Here is a 17,304-nt window from a genome sequence, read left to right on the forward strand (position 1 = left end):
AATACATCTTGATCTCCGATTTGGTGGGGAAGACAAGTGTTGCGGCCTGCAGGCATCCGCCGCCGCTGCCTGGTTATGCCTAAGAGTCACGCCTGTTTCAGTAGATCTTATTTCCCATCTACCAAACGCCAGCAAATGCACAGTGTACTTCTAAAACATGTCCTACAACTAGCCTAGAGGAAACCCTCGCACGCCCACACAAGAAAAATAATACGAACTGGATAATTCCTTTTATATTGTCAAATGCTGCCACCTGAAGCCAAGTTGGAAACACTCCATTCTAATACACTCTCGTAGCACAGAACGAATTGGCTCAGATTCTGTACCATGCTGGGTCTTTGAGTACGAAAATCGGCAACAGCTTTCGCTATCAGGTCTAGATTCTCATTGTGTGTCCAATTCTCATGGGCGGGGGCATCCGTTGCGACATGTTTTCGATATGCAGTGCCCTCCAGGGGGTGCTTAAGCATGCCCAAGACACTATCGACAGTGCAGAAAGAACCGGTGCGGCCACATCCTGCACTGCAGTGCACCAGTATAGGTTGTGCCACCATGGGCCGTGATCGATTGGCCGTTGCATTTCTGACCTTATCGCATTGTGCGATCAATTTCAGGAGATGCGTTGGCTGCGAGGTAGTGCCGAAATCAGGCCAGTATGGGTATTGTAGCTGGGTGACCTCACGAAGCGGCTGGAACGGGTGAGCAGTATGTGATAGGCTGAAATGTCGCACAATGATGCAAGAATTTTCGGAACCTTCATTCGAGTCCGCGACAGGCTTTTTCGGTCTGTCAACTTGCTCTAACCCGGGATCATCCATGTAGATGTATTTCTGAGCAAAATTATGGATTTGAAAAGGCCCATAAGACCCAGATTCCCAGTAGGGATGGCACTTGACCTGGCCTCTTTCCACCTCTGCAGTTAAGGAAACGATGAGTCTTATGTCTTGCTCCCAGATCACACGCCAAAAGTCCTGTCCTCGTCAGTCCAATCTTTGCCCCGCCTCAGATGGAACTTACATTAAATGTATCCGGCACAGGGGCCTGTGTGGCAATATAGCATTTGTCACTATACTCCGCTTTCATGTAATTTGCATTCACATAGTCACAACCACCAGGGGGCACGTCCTGTAGTTTGACGCGGGTATGGTCAAAAGGATAAACATCGTTGTATCTGTTTTTCGTGCCCTTTTCGATTCCCGCGACTTTAAACCTGGATGCATCGGCAGACTTGTTGTATGACAAGGCTTGCTTCATGCGCTCCAACTCTCTTTTTTCGAGATCTAAGAATTTTTCAGAGACATTCAATCCCTTATCTGCCGGATCGGCTACTTTACGAAGCCAGGCAGGAAGCAGTTTCCGTTTAGACTCGGTGAGCCCCTTCGGAAGCTGCAGGGGTATTTGGCCGACCCCGCCAAGTAGATCCATGTGCTGACGAATGTTTCCAAAGAACGGGATTGCAGGGCGAGAGGCGTCCGGCAAGGCACACCCACCCGAGATTGGAGCACCAGACGGAAGGTTGATATGCATCGACGTAGGCTTTTTAGGAAGTGGCGACTGTTGTTGTATGAACCCGGGAAAGCGGTCGGAGAAAGCATTGAAGCCACCGAGTAGTATCAGTCCTTCACCATTCCATCCTTCGGCAGTGAACTTTTTCAGCACATTCGCCAGAGGTACGGCGTCTTTGATGTCAGATGTGGCTGCATCATACACGGCAATGTATCGACACTGTCTCCATTTGGCGAAATGTCGTCTGTCAGATTCATCCGTAAACGTGTTTTCTAACTTCTGCGTATCAAATGAAGGACGCTTGAGTAGGGTCGTTGGAATGCAAAGATTTAATGAGCCTTTGATGTTTCTTTTGGCGAAGTGTGCATACGGCCGCACGTCAAGGAGCATGACGTCATGCTGACATGAACCAAGCAGCTCCGCACAGCGCTCAGCGGATATGGTGTGACAATTTCCGACCTTGGGCTCCAGGGAGGTGGCTGGGTTGAGAGGGCTCTTATGCGTAGATGGTCCTTTGTTTTCCTCGGACTCAATCGGAGTCTTCCGAGGGCTCATAGCATCCAGCATTTTGCTGCTCAAAAGCGACCCCGGACCGGGAGCAGTAGCCTGAGAGAAAGATGGCGGACCGCATCTGGTGCTGGCAGAATTGTCCACGCTGATCGAGAAATAACCCGAACCGGTGCAATCGGGTCCTGCATTATGGGGGCGAGTTCCAGGACTGCGCGGGGACGTGTGAAACGAGTAAGGCGCTGTAGATGAATGGCCTGCAAGTTGCATGTTTGTGGACTCCGGAGGCCAGGGAGAGGAGGGCGATCTTGGACCCGTCATGGCAGACATAACTAGTTTCCAAGGGCAAAATAATCTCTGCGCTTATATTCTGATATACCGGATACCAGAATCAAACATATAGGTTTCTTGCCATCTCGAGATGATCGCAGAGGACGAAATCCGTAGAGCTCTTCGTATGTATATCACTCGATTTGATCGGAGGTTGTAGAGGCAGAGGAGAGAGTTGCGCCGATTGGAATGTGGCGAGGGAAAGGAGTTCTGAACTGGAGAGCCTACCGAGTGTAATATGCAATGCTGGAGGCGCTCAACCCGCCACGGACCAGTACTGAACTGGCCGCGAAACCTCCTAGAAGGGAACTCAAGTTAAGGGAATGAGAAGTGGTGGGCACCCAAGATCACAGCGATTTTGTATATATAAGAAGAACAAGTGGTTGCAAGGAGAGCAGTAACAAGGTGGTTGTACTCGGCACGTAGTTCTGACCGATCCGACGGTTGTGGCTCACACAAGTCTCTCTCACTTTTACGGATAAGGGGGGCCGAAAATGATGGCAGAAAGGCCTTTCGAGTACGGAGTAAAAGTGCCTGGACCAATCGAGGACGAAAGAAAGGAATAGTGGGGGTATGAGGGGCCTCACTGATATCACTGATCCACCGCCATCTTGGGGCACGAAGGGAATCGGGGCAATGATAGATAAGCGAGACTTTTTTTTTCTTTGGAGGGGCGAATAGACCCAACAGAAAATGGGAGGAAAAAGTAGTGCTGGTAGCAGTTATCCGGATATGACGTTATGGGGTGGGTAGCCGGCTAGACAGCGGCAAAAATTCAAAGGAAGAAAGCGAGAGAGAGGGAGAAAAGAGATGACGGTCTGGATCGACGATGGCCACCATACCATACCTTACAGTACATAGTGTAAGGTAGACACGTACATGTACCTAGGTAGTTACAGTATAATACATCCATGGATACCTAGGTACCTACACCGTAGGTACTCCGTAGGTGCCTTAGGTATACCAGGTATGGCTCAGTTACCTTATCTATGACGTATGTATGTATGTATGTATGTATGTATGCATGTACGGTGTATATCCAGTGTCCCACAATTCATGGAACACATGACCTCCGCCATAAAAGCAGGCCGAGTAGTATAGAAGATATTCGGATTTGCTTGTAGCCTGTTGTAGATCTCGTTAAGGTCTATTCAGCGTAGGCGCATAGGCGACAGTACGTAGTCAGCTGGCCATGAAAGGTTCTAGAAAGTTCTAGGCTACATAGCTTGAGACAAGGTTTACCTGACTCTATCCCCCCCTCAAGTCTGCTTCTCGAAATCCGGGGAGATGCGGAGCTGCAGGGGTTGTAGAAATTTCACCTATCGTGTCCGGTGGGTCTAAAGGAATGTCAGTGTATCGAAGACAGGAACTGTACGGGGTAGATATTCTAAATGAATCCTCGAGTTACAGCGTCCTCTTCAGAAGCACCTACTCCTTTCCCGTGGCCAGACACGTGGAGCAAGTCACTGCAGCTAAACCTCAACTTCTTAAGTCTTCTCTCTTGCCGAGCGGCTTGTTACTCCCGCTGAATCTTATGTTACTTTGCCTCTCAATCTTCTGCATCAGCCAAGGCGTCTGTCTCCTGGGAAATACTAGCTAGGATATCTCTGGCTTGGCCAAGGGGACAAAGATGACCATCTATCTGCCTCGCGTTATCCTGCAAAAAGACTCTGACCAAAGACTTATGATAAATACAGCTCTCCCGCCATGCGAAAACTGACCATATTCCAATCAATTCACAACGGACGTTGCTCGATCTTCCCTTCTACCAAACATACCAAGCTGGATGGATTGCCCGCATAATTGCTGACTATCCGTGAAAGAAACCCACAGGTCATACCGGCACATGTGCCTTGTCTTCTTGATAAATCGGGACGAGTTCATAATGTTCGACTATCTGGTGATATGAACCTTGCTTGGCTGTCGTGGGCATCCTGATGCTAGGTTCGCGAACGGGTGGATGTTAAATTGCAACCGCTTGACGACTTTCTGCATGATGCTGATCAGTATACCTGAGCCAGCCCTGAACTATTGCCTCCCCCTACTAGGTGAAAATGCAAAGGCATCTAGGAGAAACGAACCTACTATAACGAGGAGACAATTCCGAGATCCCGGAGTTCATATTTTCCCGTCTGGCTCACCCTTAAATCTTTGAACGCGCTTCTGCTCCCAATTATCTAGGTCCTTGGCCATGAGCCTCTAATAAGATAGTTAGACACTGGAAAACAATGCGGCCAAGCAGACTTCAGGACTCACATAATACTCTTCTCTTTCATCTCCGATGATTCTTCTGCGGGGGTTCCTCTTGATACCCTCTTCACCATCAGGTCCCTTCAGGCCAAGGTTCATGGCCTCCTCTTGACTAAGTTGCTTTACTTTGCGATCGTATCGTTCATATCTAAGTGCTGCAGCTGGAGTTAAGGCAAATGAGCCGGCAACTATAATCATCACGAAAGGGAGGCCGAAAAGAAGGAAAGGATGCCGAGGAAGAGTGGCTCTGTACGCAGCGCCAATTCGCTCGCCGAGCGAAGATGACGCCGTTGTTGTGCGCCGGAATGTTTTGGCCTGAAACACAGGCATTTTATGACACAAATTCAGTTAACGGCAAGAGCCAGGTTGCGAGAATTCGGGGTCCATTAAACTGCGTAACGGTGGTTGGTTTGTTTCGGAGCAGATGGAAAGGCCAACCGGCGAAACATAAGTCCGACATAGCTAGATTGGGTAACTGACCAGGAAAAGTGATTTTCGTAAACATTGAGGTTGAGCGCAAGAAGGTGAGTTCTCCAGTATCCAGGCCAATACTGGCCAAGCACTTAGCAACATTTACAACTGGTAAGACTATTCTGAATTCCTTCGCCTCGTCATTAGATACTGACTTCTCAGGCACCATCGTCGAACGACAGAACTGGAACTCTCTGCTTTCCCCATATCTCCTCTCCTTCCTTTTTGCTTCCATATCTTCATTTGCGTGAGGAATTACAACCGCCCGCGATAGAGAGTCTCTCTCAATGGCCTCAGCGAACCCAACTCCTCTATTTGGCGGCCTAGGAGCTTCCACTCCGTCTTCGGCTCCTACCGCACCAAACAACTCAGCAAGTGTTTTTGGGAACTCATCTGCTACAGGCACCAATGGATCTTTATTTGGAACTGTTGGGCAGCAGCAGCAGCAGCCGCCGCCCGTCCAGTCTTCAATCTTTGGACAAAGCCAGGCCCAAAATACTGCGGCGCCATCGTCGCAACTTTCTGGTCAAGCAACTCAACCTGCTTTCTTTAATAGCTTATTGGAGCGCGGCAAAAAGAGACCACTTTCTGCCCTCGGGCAAACAAGTAATTTTGAGCAGCTTCCCAGCCTCCAATTGGGCCTTGATGATATTCGAAGAAAAGCCAGAGAACTTGGGACCGGGAGTCCTTCGACCCAGGGGCAAGCCCCAAACAGTAAAGCGTGAGTTCTGCGCAGTGCCCCTTGTGATCGCCGTGCTAACTCAAGATCATCCTAGTCATTATCTACTCGCCGCTTCAGGTGTTTCTGCCGGGCATGCTTTGCGAGACCTCAAAGCGTTGGAACCTTATGAGTCAAAGTCGAGGGAGCAAGAAGCTACCTTCGATCCGGATAATCAGAAGTTCCTCAGAAACATACAACAGCGCGGTCGTCAAGTTATGATCGCCGAGAGTCTCACCCGGACAAACAAGGATTTCGACCTCTTTCTAGAGGGAAAAGTGGACTTGAATTGGGAAGAGCAGCGCCGTAAAATTTTTCAGCACTTCGGTCTGACTCAACGAAGTGAAGCCACTGGCGATACGAAAGGATCGTTTGGCCGGTCGATGAGACAATCGAAACTCGGCCCTAGTTCAATTTCTAACGCCCCCTTTTCGTCTCGTCGAAGTGTCTTTGGACGTTCGGCTTTGGATAAGTCTGTAATTGGAACCCCCGCGGCTGGATCAGCCAACCAGCAGCTGTTTGAAGACCCCATGGAACGAACTGAGGGTTCAACTGCTCCAGACATGCGACACCACCGGGAAAGAATGGGAAATTATGCGGCCAAAGTACAATTGTTAAACTCTGCAAGGCTCCAGTCGCACACTTTCCCAGTCCTCCATGAATTCTCGAGTGTTGAAACAGATGCCGGTGGCGATGTACGTTACGATTCCTTTGGATTTGATCTCCAGAACTAATTGCCTTCAGGTCCCTCGTCAACTTGTCGATGCTTACCGAGCCTTGATAAGCGTTACTGGAGAATTACCGCAAATCATGAGTGCATCAGAAACTGGGGCGGCGAAAGAGCGACAGTTCGCCGAGGACTATTTGGATGAGGCTCCGAATTCTCGTCGCGCAATGAACTTAAGAAAGCGCATCGTTGAAGGCTCTAGAGTTTTCCTTGAAAACACATTTTATACTGAGGTCGAAAATGTGATCTCAAAGAATCCTCGCGAGGCACAGCTTGGAGGCATCCCAACAGTGATCAACAAAATTCGCGCTTACATCAGGCTCAGAGCAGCGAGAAAGGACCTCGCGCCTGATGGAACTGAGATACAAATGGTGGGTCAAGATTATTGCTGGATTCTCATATTCTATCTTCTCAGATGTGGGTTTGTCACCGAGGCTGCCGAATATGTTAGCCAGGACCCTGGTTTCCGATCACTGGATCACAAATTCGTGACATATATGACGACCTACGCACAAAATCGGCGACTGCCTAGGGACATGCAGCAGAAGATAAACGGGGAATACCAGCAGCGGTCCCGCAATGCCCCTGACAACACAGTGGATCCTTACCGCATGGCCTGTTACAAAATTATTGGACGCTGTGAACTCAGCCGCAGGCGTCTGGAAGGCGTGAACCAAACCGTCGAAGATTGGATGTGGTTGCAGTTCAGTTTGGCCAGGGAAGACGATCGTGCCGAGGAAGTAGCGGGTGATGTTTTCGGGCTTGAAGACATTCAAACCGATATAACCGAGATTGGACAGCGGGTGTTCGGTAAGGGCCAGGAAGGACCCGGTGGCTACGGCACTTTCTTCCTTCTACAAATACTAGGAGGGATGTTTGAGCAAGCGGTCTCTTATCTCGGGGTCTATGCCCCAGTAAGTGCCGTGCACTTTGCGATTGCCTTGGCTTACTATGGGCTTTTACGTGTGTCTGACTTTTACACATCAGGCGAGGAACCATGTAAGTCCGCCTTTTCCTCTTCAGATGGCCTCGAGAGCTAACATCACAGTATCCTTCACTGTCAAACAATATCCTCAGATCAACTTCGGTCACCTCATCACCCAATACACCCGGGAATTCCGCACAGGCTTTGTGGAGGCGGCCATTGATTACTTCTCTTTACTTTGCCTCAATGCTGATCTTCCGGGCTCGTTGGGCAAATCCCAGGCTTCTGTGTGTCACGAAGCTTTAAGAGAGTTCATCCTGGAAACGCGTGACTTTGCCAAGTTGCTAGGCGACATACGATCTGATGGCACAAGGATAAAGGGATTAATCGAAGAACGCATCAGTCTGATCAAATTGGACAATCAAGATGAATTCCTGAAGACTATAACGATGCAAGCGGCTGCTGTTGCCGAAGACAAGGGACTGATAGCAGACGCAGTACTATTATACCACCTGGCTGAAGACTATGACCGCGTCATTGACATCATCAACGGCGCACTGTCCGACTCTGTGGCCGTTGAATTGGGCGACCCTGCGTTAAGATTGCAGCCTTTGCGGCCACGATCCCACCCGGAGTCCACTCCTGCTGAGCCAGGCAGTAGTCTCAGCTTGACTACAGTGGAAGACCCAGTGGTTCTGGCAAAGAACATGATTGGACTTTACAATATGAATGCCATGTATTACCAGCGAATCCGTCAGGTGAACCGGGATACGTGTGGTCTGCTTCTCCGCATGATGGAGGCAAAGGCAGAGGTCCAGGCCGGCAAGTGGACCTCGGCGCTCGATGTAAGTCCCCCTCCCCTAAAGATATGCAATATATTTACTAACCTTCTAGGCCATCAACGCACTGAATATTCTCCCGCTCCGCGCCAAAGGCTCCGTTCCACACATTCGCAGCGCGGCGCAGGCTTTCTCGTCGTTCCCCCCAATAATCTCCCGCAATGTCGGGCATGTGATAATGTGGAGCATTACATGCATCGGGCACGAAAGGCAGCGGTTGGACTCCGGGGCGTATGAAAATGAAATGAGACAGGGACTGGCGGACGAATTGCTGGTCATGGCCAAGGACCTAATGATTTTCTCCGGGATGGTCAAATACAAACTGCCACCCAGAGTGTATGAGACACTAGCGCGGGCAGGTGCAGACATTGGCGCGTATTAGGAGATCCTGATTATCCTGCTAATACTAGAAAATCATCTCGTCAACAGTCCAAGTGACCGTCGTAACATATAGACAGGGGTTGGTTTAAGCCGTAGAACTACAGTGCTAGAGTAGGTAAGTACTCACTCAGTAGGGCACCATGCCAGATGTGGGGCATTCCCGTTCCGGAATTTGCACGTGCATCTCTGGACTCGCCTTGGTCCTGCCAACCCAACAGGACGCCGATGGACTGCCCCCAACCAAACATTATTAACACTGGTTCAGACGCCGGATGGACTAATTCGAGCTCGGGTTCACCTCATGCGCATCTCGATCTTCTTCTGAAGGAAAACCCTAGGTCCTCCGAACGATAACTTAGCCGCTGCACATAATAGAGAAATGGAAACCGACGGCAGCAACAGCGGCATCGACGACAACAGTATAAATACACCACGGCACTCCGGGTTTGATGGTCTACAATCATCCAGCAGCAAGCTGAATAATGCATCCACCAGCTCGAAGGATGAAACAATCTCGATCAACGAACCCTCAGACAAATCAACTACTCCTACGAAACCGGCAGAAGGAGATATCATCCACAACCCGCCCAATCTTGCCAGGATACGGCAGGTAATGTTTGAGTGCAAGGACCCGATAGAGATCAATCTTGAGGAATTCGAGACATACTGGCCATTCATTGACAATGTCTGGGTCAAACAAAGGTCCAACTCCAGCAAAGAGGGTCACTGCACAACAGATTATTATATGTGCCGTCTCCGACGTCCAACTCACCGCACGTCAGAAACACGCCCGCTACCCGAGGGCAAACGACCCCGCAAAAAAAGGGTGCGCGAAGGAGGCATATGTAATTTCCAGATCAAGGTGGTGAGGTTTGAGGGTGCATACTCCACAGTGACTATTGCCAGGACACCGGGAAGCAGTCACATTCACTCGCACAACCTTGACTACATCGACAAGGTGAAGCGAAATTCGGGACTCATGGAGTTCGCCCGGAAGGAGGCGGTCAAAGGTTATCTACCGTCGTCTATTTACACGAAGTTCCGGGAAGAATCCGAGAAGCTTGTAGAAGCGGGAGGCAAGTTCTGCACCGTCACGGATGTTCGCAACGTGTCTGCAAAATGGAGAATACAAAATCCCGAAGTCAAGCTCATGCCCCACGATGGTTATGAATATCAACAAGGGCATGGCATCGTGAGATCAACAACAGCCACTGATACAACATTTGATACAACGGCGGCGGCGGAGGCGGTGCCGCCGCCGTCGCCCCTGCCACCAGATACATTACCGTTCCCTCAATTTGCTTTGGATTTTCTTGATCCCTATCTCCCTAATCAGAAGGGGGGCAGCAGCAGACCACATGTCACTCTGTCCTACGCATCTTCTATGGATTCTAAGATATCACTTCTCCCCGGAATGCAGACGGTATTATCAGGCCCAGAGGCCAAATTGATGACGCATTATCTGAGGTCACGTCATGACGCAATCCTGATTGGGGTTGGAACTGTTCTTGCCGACAATCCCGGGTTAAATTGTAGACTGGAGGGGGCAGGCGGCTTTGGAGGGCTTGGGAGAATGTGGCAACCGCGACCAGTAGTGATAGATCCCACGGGGCGATGGCCCATTAATTCTCAATGCAGGATGCTGCGAACCGCAGTGGAAGGCAAAGGCAAGGCGCCGTGGGTGATCGTATCACCGGGTGCCCAGATCCATCCTCAGAAGTTGATGATGTTGAAAGGATACGGGGGCGATTTTCTCCGCATTGTGGAATACAACCAACAGTGGCGCTTGCGCTGGGAGGCAATCCTACGTGCACTTGCATCCGAAGGCGTGAAAAGTATCATGATAGAAGGTGGTGGAACCGTCTTGAGCGAGTTGCTCAACCCGGAATACACCGAGTTTATTGACTCGATCATTGTGACCGTCGCGCCGACGTACTTGGGCAGTGGGGGGGTAGGGGTGAGTCCAGATTCCAAGAGTGACGAACAGGGGAAACCCAATGCTGCGCTCAACCCAAGGGAGGTGAAATGGGTGCCATTGGGGCAGAATGTCATCATGTGTGGTAAGATTGGAGCTGCTGGCCTGGCGGAATCAGCAACTAGAATATCAGGATCTACATAACTAGTGCGGATGTTTACTGTTTACTTTTTAGACAGTACCTTTGGGGCCTGGGGTAACATATAAGTACTATACTTATACATGTAGGTACTAGTTAATTAAGGTATACTATGTATGTAATGTATGTAAGTACATACTGTATGTACTGTACATAGCCGGTTGAGGTAAGGTATTTTGCATTTGGTATAACATATGTAGGTACGGTACTTCATATGGCGTACTGTATTGTAAGGTATTATGCTTCTCGCCTCTCGCAGTACATGATGGTACCTAGTGATAGTACTGTACTGTACTGTACTATATACAATTAGGATCCACCGCCTTACGGTACGGAGAAAGTCGCGTCACCATTCTTTCCGCCTAACGTAATCGGACAGCGAACCGCTGTTTCTCACTATAACTACCACTATAAAAATTGGAACTCTATCATTTATATAAAATAGAAGATTTCCTTCCAAAGGCTATTTTAACTATATAAACTGAAGATATTTTACGTCAAAATAGATAAAATAGTCCAAAGGTTACTTAGTTTTACAGATAGTAAATCTTATATTACAATATTTAATCCCCGAATGCGATAGTTCCTATACTTAAATATAGAAGTATTTTATATTGTAATGAGAGTAAAAAGAGACTATTAAAATTGTAATTTTCTATAAAGTCTTAATAGAGTGATTTAATATGGTATAACTTACTATTGTATCCTTATTTTTCATCAATATCTATATCTGTTGTAAAATTCCAATTTTTATAGTGGTAGTTATAGTGAGAAACGGCGGTTCGGTGTCGCGGCGGTTCGCTGTCCGATTACGTTACCTACGCTGGTCTTTCTGTTCTGTTCTGTTTTGTTTTTTTTTTTTTTTTTTTTGTTTTTTTTTCTTTTTTCCCTTCATTGTTTTTTTAATTTGTTGTGCTCCCCCCGATCTTCCTCCTACCTTTCCAGATTCCACACACACTGCATGCGACCTTGGTTACGACTTTCCATTTTCAGCTATATCACTCTCTGAGATAATCGGTTTGCTCCTTCCAAATTAACATTATCATGCCCCCCAAGAAAAGCGCGTCCAAGGCTTCTACAAAAGCCTCGGATGCATCCAAAAATACTACGAATACCACGGTGTCTAAAACTACAACCAAGGGTCGCGCTTCAAAGAACAACCCGTCCAAAACATCCGCCGCGACCACCAAAAATGAAGCTACCAAATCTTCCAAGAGATCGGCCACCTCTACATCCACTACTATAGTGAAGAAGCGAAAAGTCGAGGATGTCGATGAAGAACCAGCTCCCCAAGCCAAAGAAGCGAAAAAGCCCCGTGTTGCGAAGCCTCGTGTCACGAAGGAGAAACCCAAAGTGGTCATCAATCATGCCCCGACAACTCGTCTAAACGTCTACGTCTGCGGTGAAGGTAGTTCTGGCGAGCTGGGGCTTGGACCGGAAAAGAACGCGGTGGATGTTAAACGCCCGCGCCTCAACCCCCATCTGCCAGCTGACCGCGTCGGCGTTGTGCAAATTGCTGTCGGTGGCATGCACTGTGTTGCCCTTACATACGACAACAAAGTACTTACCTGGGGTGTCAATGACCAGGGCGCTCTCGGGAGAGAGACCGCGTGGGAAGGAGGCTACAAGGATATCGAGGACAACAAGAGCGATGCCGATTCCGACTCCGACTCCGATGAACCTGCCTTGAATCCACACGAGTCCACACCAACTGCTATTCCATCACAGGCGTTCCCTGAAGGCACCGTCATCGTAGAAGTTGCTGCAGGCGATAGCTCCAGTTTCGCCCTCACAGATGATGGCCAGGTTTATGGATGGGGAACATTCAGAGTAGGTTGTCCCACTTTCTTTCCTTTTCTTGAGGTTTCTAACATACCGTAGAGCAATGACGGTATCTTAGGTTTTGACGCTAGTCACGAGGTCCAGTCTACCCCGGCTCTGATCCCGTCATTGAAGAAAATCAAACACCTAACATGTGGAGATAATCATGTTCTTGCTTTGAATGACAAAGGTGCCGTGTTTTCGTGGGGATCCGGCCAGCAGAACCAATTGGGTCGTCGCATTATCGAACGGAACAGACTGAACGGTCTCCAGCCGAGGGAGTTTGGTCTCCCCAAGAACATCATTCACATAGCTTGTGGCGCGTTTCACTCCTTTGCTGTCCATCAGTCTGGCAAAGTCTATGCTTGGGGCTTGAATAGTTTTGGTGAGACAGGCATTCGTAACGGTGCCGGTGACGACGAGGCTGCTATAGTTCATCCCACTGTTGTGGACTCCTTGTCCGGGAAAAATGTCACCCAGCTCTGCGGCGGTGCCCATCATTCGCTTGCTGCCTCTGATGATGGCCAATGTCTCGTGTGGGGTCGCTTGGACGGGTATCAGACAGGCTTGAAAATCGACACTCTCCCTGACGAAGCGGTCATCAAAGATGAGCGTGGACGACCTCGCATCTTGATTGAGCCCACGCCTGTGCCTGGGATCAAGGCCAATGTCGTAGCAGCTGGGTCCGATCATTCAATTGCCATTGACGCTGATGGTCGTCCCTGGTCGTGGGGATTCTCTGCTACTTACCAAACTGGCCAGGGCACGTCGGATGACATCGAGGTAGCAACCATCGTGGAGAACACTGCTGTACGCGGCAAGACGCTTAATTGGGCTGGAGCTGGTGGTCAATTCTCCGTATTCACAGAACCCGTGAAGTCGTGAGTTCGGACATTCGTCATATGATCAATCGTGTCCCTTAAACAGGACAGGTGGGACGAGCGATAGTACCGATTTCGCCAATCTGGTTTCCTTGCCGCTATTTTCTTGATGAACAAAGTCAGCTATCTTTTGAGGTTGGGCATGAGTGTAATAATATCAACTGTATCATTTTTCATTTTCAAGTGTTATTTCCTAACCTATCACAGAATTCATTTTCTAATGAAAAATAAGACCGTTGGCTCCGTTGGAATCGTGGTTTCTTTTGAAGGATTGATCTTTGCTACTAGATGCCAAACCCAGTTACCGGAGCATATTTTGACCCGGCAGATTCGTGTGCAAACTAGTTACTAATATCGCATTTTTCTATTCCTTATGCTAAGAAATGGCAACCAACACCCTTTGACCGTCGAAATTTCAATCGGACCAGTTATGGGTCCTGGCTATATATTATGTTCATTCAACAACGCTTCTAGCTCATCGTCATCGGGGGTATCTTGGCCAGGGACGTGTTCGGCATCGTCGTGAGAGGGCATGAATAGTTGATCGAGATCGTCTGTTGGTTGGGGAAGTGGTGTATGCATGTGGTCTCCGGTTCCTCCTTGTGTTTCATGGGATGTGTGGTGAGTGTTGCTTCCAGGCTGCTGATCGTCTCTCCCAGGATGATGTGAATCATGCGACTCGGGTATTTGCTCGGCATCTGCCTGCATTCGTGGCTTTTCCTCTTCTATCCATTCTTTGCGCATGTTCTGCAGGCGTTTGGAATGACCGAGTTTTTCTATAATAGCCAGGCCATCAACAAATTTGGCTCGGGGAAATAGGTCATCAAGCCAGAGCTGGTAAAAGTTCAGCAGGCGGGCTGCGTCAGAGAACTATTCTGCGTCAGACAATCTCGCAATTATCATGGGACTCGAAAAGTTGACTTGAATACCTCATGTCCCTTTCCCTTGAACTTCAACCTATGCTTCGCGGTGCGACGTAGTTTCGGGATTCCGGCTTGTGACAAAAGCCTTCAATTGGGTCAGCTCTAGATGTTATGGTTAAACATCACGAACTTACCGATTGTCGTCTAGTTTGGCCACAGGTTGCCTTTTCTTGGTTACCTTCACCTCTTCATCGAGCCCTAACTTCAATCCCGAAGCCTCGGGAGTGAAAGACGGCCTAGGCGCATTAGCACTTGAGCTCGGCGGAGGCTGTTGTAATAATTCGTCCAGGCCAACATCGTAGTCGAAGAGATCATTGACATCAACCGGTGATTGATCGTTCAGAGCCTCAGAGAAATCTTTGTGCTCCATGGTCGATAGATCAATCCCACATTTGCGCTTTAGAGGCATAAGGTAAAGTCGCGCAAGGTGACGCGACTCGCGTTGCTCCGGCGGTACCAGCTGAGGTAAGCAGTAATATAACCAGAGGTGGCTGATACCGCCTCCATGTAACTAGCCATCCCTATCTCCGTGATTAGTAATATAGTGCAGGCGTCCTGCTTGGCACAACTCAAGTTCAACTTCACCCAGACAGCCGGCCAGGATTGCGCCTCACCTGCAACTCGAATTAAACACAATGGCGGCAGATCCGAAACAGGCGATTGTTCCCCCCAAGCGGGCGAATACTGACTATCCCGTGAGCTCAATTCCCCTCTCTTTTCCAGTTTTTTTTTTTTTTTTTTTTCCTTCTTTGCCATCTGCGGCTGGTGGCTAACTACTGTGAAAGCTGATTGACTCTGACCCGTATGGTATCCCCCCAAAGCGTGCGGGCTTGGACATCGAGCTATGTGAAGAAATACTCACTTAAATAGGCATCTACGACGGGTTTTCGGGTATGCGAGACCATCTGACTATGCAATTTCTGGGGGTGCCGCGGCTGCCTCTCCTCTTGCCTTCTGGGCTATGGAAAGAGTGAGCCCTTCGCATGTGGGCAGAGGAGGCTTTGCGCCCGTGATGCGACTTGCGACAGCTATTGGTCTCGTCGGAGGCTTACACATACTCTACCAACGATCATGCAGTACGTGGTCCTTCCGATCTTTCCGACCGATGTATGTTTCGACTGACCTTGAACACAGATCGTTTCTACGGTTTCACGGAAAACTCGAGGGAGGTTGACATGGATATGAAGGAAATGGTGGACAAAGTCAAGAAGGGAGAACCTCTCTACGGGTCCTCTCAGGTGTCGACTTATTTGCAAGGGGTTGCGGCTCGGAACTCTCGGTTCTCGCAACTCTTCATTCACGTCATTCCTTGGTTCAACTTTGTCAACCACGACCAGGTATGTCTTTGTGTCTTTTTACTCTTGTGTTCTGTGACCTATTTGTTAATTGGAAATGATCCTGATATCTTCGCAGCACGGCATCGACACTGCCAAGTACTATCAACAAGCTGAACGAGAGTTGGAGGCCGATCGTTTGGCAAGGACCGGATCTGCTTGAGCATCAGATTCAAGTTAGTCCGATCTGAAAAACTTCGAGAAAGAATAATATTCCACGGGCGCATTGAAGGCTCTCGCGCTCCAAGAATCCTGCTTACAAGCCAAATATGTATTCGTATTTAGAAATTGACAAGTTTCGCCGTCTACTCACTCCCACTCAGGCTCCTCAATCAATATGGCTCAACATTGGTTGTGAATTCCGTTTTAAGTTCTCGGTGCTTTTTGGGGCGGGGTTTGGGTGCTGCAGATTCATTAATATCAATCTCAGGAACAACAAGGATATCCAACCTTTCTCATTCTCCTGTATATAGAACCGCCGAAGCAGCATGATAGCTTCCTTGTAGAACAACCCCCCTTGTACAGGGTAAGGGGGATCCTTCGTAATACTAGTCAGAGGTTAGTATCGTACAGAATATTGGAGGCGCCCAGTGACGAACTCAGCATGTAATGACAGAATGCTCCCGGTGCCACCAAACCGCTCATTGCCGCAGCCAAAATAAACCTTTCTAATTTGGTACTGCCTTAACGCAGAGGCACACATAACACACGGTTCGACAGTAACATAGAGGTCCGTGGAGCGTAATGCGGACCGGGAATAGCTCTGAAGCATTTCACTAATAGCAATGAACTCGGCATGTCGCGTACCCTGGAAAGGAGATCAAAATATTGTCAGCAGTGACGATGGAGACATAGAAACGATTCGCGACATCAGGTGAGGAAGGCGGCCTAGTCATTGGGACTTCATCGTATGTCTCTTTTTACGGTCACTACGCTCTTCCCTTCCTGATCGTTTGGACCTCGTGGATGCCAGACCACCTACATTCATTGACCTGTTGGTGTCATTCATCCCAGACCCAACGATTTTGTTGTCATATACCAGAACACATCCCACTGGTGTTTCACCAGTCTCGAGGGCTCTTTCTCCCTAGGAGAGTTATAAGTACCAAATATCTGCAAGATCTCTAGCAATGGAAATGTTTACCATTAAGAGGGCTTGCTTCATGAAGTAGGCATGTTTTGAGTCCTGTTCAGAAGCACATATGCGCTCATGAGTTTCTGCGTGGGACATGTTTCAGCAGCTATCGAGCTGAAGAGGGCTGCAGCTTAGGAGGGCTGCGAGCAAGTTAGAATGCGACAGTTTGTTAGCAAAAGAGGGACCCGCTAACGCTCTATCGATAAGGAGGTCCTACCTAGCTAGTTAGTTAGGGAGCTACTCCGTAGAGTCAATAATTGCCCTGTGGTCGTCATCATACCTTCCCTAGTTACCTACAGGTTTCTTCTTACAGGTATGTAATGAATGTACGACAAAACAGTACCTACCGCCTTACAGGACGGACACAAGAAATGGAAGATCTCACCGCTTTCTCTTTAATTGAATATTCCGGGGACCACGACATTCAACAATATTTCCAAGA

The 17,304-nt window shown here is 48.8% G+C and overlaps 9 protein-coding genes across 9 annotated transcripts; 6 read left to right on the top strand and 3 right to left on the bottom strand.

Moving 5' to 3' along the window:
- Positions 1-239: 239 nt before the first annotated feature.
- On the bottom strand, positions 240-2,283 carry ptpA (putative protein tyrosine phosphatase (Pyp1); the record flags this gene model as incomplete). The annotated part of the gene is made up of 2 exons (XM_046089738.1): positions 240-971; positions 1,018-2,283. The coding sequence occupies 2 exons, from the start codon at positions 2,281-2,283 to the stop codon at positions 240-242; spliced, it is 1,998 nt and encodes a 665-aa protein (XP_045945710.1).
- A 3,068-nt stretch (positions 2,284-5,351) lies between these two features.
- On the top strand, positions 5,352-6,516 carry NIC96_1 (nucleoporin FG repeat-containing protein; the record flags this gene model as incomplete). Its single annotated transcript, XM_046089739.1, has 2 exons — positions 5,352-5,785; positions 5,841-6,516. 2 exons carry the CDS (start codon positions 5,352-5,354, stop codon positions 6,514-6,516), a joined length of 1,110 nt encoding a protein of 369 aa, XP_045945711.1.
- Positions 6,517-6,592: 76 nt separating this feature from the next.
- On the top strand, positions 6,593-7,549 carry NIC96_2 (nuclear pore complex subunit; the record flags this gene model as incomplete). The annotated part of the gene is made up of 1 exon (XM_046089740.1): positions 6,593-7,549. The coding sequence occupies one exon, from the start codon at positions 6,593-6,595 to the stop codon at positions 7,547-7,549; it is 957 nt and encodes a 318-aa protein (XP_045945712.1).
- A 334-nt stretch (positions 7,550-7,883) lies between these two features.
- Positions 7,884-8,655, top strand: NIC96_3 (nuclear pore complex subunit; the record flags this gene model as incomplete). The annotated part of the gene is made up of 2 exons (XM_046089741.1): positions 7,884-8,279; positions 8,329-8,655. The coding sequence occupies 2 exons, from the start codon at positions 7,884-7,886 to the stop codon at positions 8,653-8,655; spliced, it is 723 nt and encodes a 240-aa protein (XP_045945713.1).
- Positions 8,656-9,033: 378 nt separating this feature from the next.
- On the top strand, positions 9,034-10,773 carry LDX57_008020 (RibD family protein; the record flags this gene model as incomplete). Its single annotated transcript, XM_046089742.1, has 1 exon — positions 9,034-10,773. One exon carries the CDS (start codon positions 9,034-9,036, stop codon positions 10,771-10,773), a length of 1,740 nt encoding a protein of 579 aa, XP_045945714.1.
- Positions 10,774-11,649: 876 nt separating this feature from the next.
- LDX57_008021 (uncharacterized protein) lies at positions 11,650-14,477 on the top strand. Its single transcript, XM_046089743.1, has 2 exons — positions 11,650-12,598; positions 12,650-14,477. The coding sequence occupies exons 1-2, from the start codon at positions 11,813-11,815 to the stop codon at positions 13,472-13,474; spliced, it is 1,611 nt and encodes a 536-aa protein (XP_045945715.1). The 5' UTR covers positions 11,650-11,812; the 3' UTR covers positions 13,475-14,477.
- CSM3 (Chromosome segregation in meiosis protein 3) lies at positions 13,912-14,763 on the bottom strand (the record flags this gene model as incomplete). Its single annotated transcript, XM_046089744.1, has 3 exons — positions 13,912-14,340; positions 14,400-14,478; positions 14,528-14,763. The coding sequence occupies 3 exons, from the start codon at positions 14,761-14,763 to the stop codon at positions 13,912-13,914; spliced, it is 744 nt and encodes a 247-aa protein (XP_045945716.1).
- Positions 14,764-14,935: 172 nt separating this feature from the next.
- LDX57_008023 (putative NADH-ubiquinone oxidoreductase 21 kDa subunit) lies at positions 14,936-16,168 on the top strand. Its single transcript, XM_046089745.1, has 5 exons — positions 14,936-15,088; positions 15,179-15,195; positions 15,264-15,469; positions 15,528-15,730; positions 15,807-16,168. Exons 1-5 carry the CDS (start codon positions 15,029-15,031, stop codon positions 15,888-15,890), a joined length of 570 nt encoding a protein of 189 aa, XP_045945717.1. The 5' UTR covers positions 14,936-15,028; the 3' UTR covers positions 15,891-16,168.
- Positions 16,060-16,958, bottom strand: TAD2 (nucleoside deaminase; the record flags this gene model as incomplete). The annotated part of the gene is made up of 5 exons (XM_046089746.1): positions 16,060-16,130; positions 16,178-16,275; positions 16,327-16,535; positions 16,710-16,814; positions 16,872-16,958. The coding sequence occupies 5 exons, from the start codon at positions 16,956-16,958 to the stop codon at positions 16,060-16,062; spliced, it is 570 nt and encodes a 189-aa protein (XP_045945718.1).
- Positions 16,959-17,304: the final 346 nt, after the last annotated feature.

This window comes from Aspergillus melleus (genome assembly GCF_016097325.1).
Source record: "Aspergillus melleus strain CBS 546.65 chromosome Unknown contig4, whole genome shotgun sequence".
NCBI lineage: Eukaryota > Fungi > Ascomycota > Eurotiomycetes > Eurotiales > Aspergillaceae > Aspergillus > Aspergillus melleus.

What these genes read in the sequence shown, in the direction of transcription:
- LDX57_008021 (XM_046089743.1), top strand. Translation starts at nt 11,813, where the DNA reads ATGCCCCCCAAGAAAAGCGCGTCCAAGGCTTCTACAAAAGCCTCGGAT. An exon ending in ATGGATGGGGAACATTCAGA is followed by an intron (nt 12,599 to 12,649) that starts GTAGGTTGTCCC and finishes AACATACCGTAG; the next exon opens with AGCAATGACGGTATCTTAGG.
- LDX57_008023 (XM_046089745.1), top strand. Translation starts at nt 15,029, where the DNA reads ATGGCGGCAGATCCGAAACAGGCGATTGTTCCCCCCAAGCGGGCGAAT. An exon ending in ACTCTACCAACGATCATGCA is followed by an intron (nt 15,470 to 15,527) that starts GTACGTGGTCCT and finishes CCTTGAACACAG; the next exon opens with ATCGTTTCTACGGTTTCACG. An exon ending in ACTTTGTCAACCACGACCAG is followed by an intron (nt 15,731 to 15,806) that starts GTATGTCTTTGT and finishes ATATCTTCGCAG; the next exon opens with CACGGCATCGACACTGCCAA.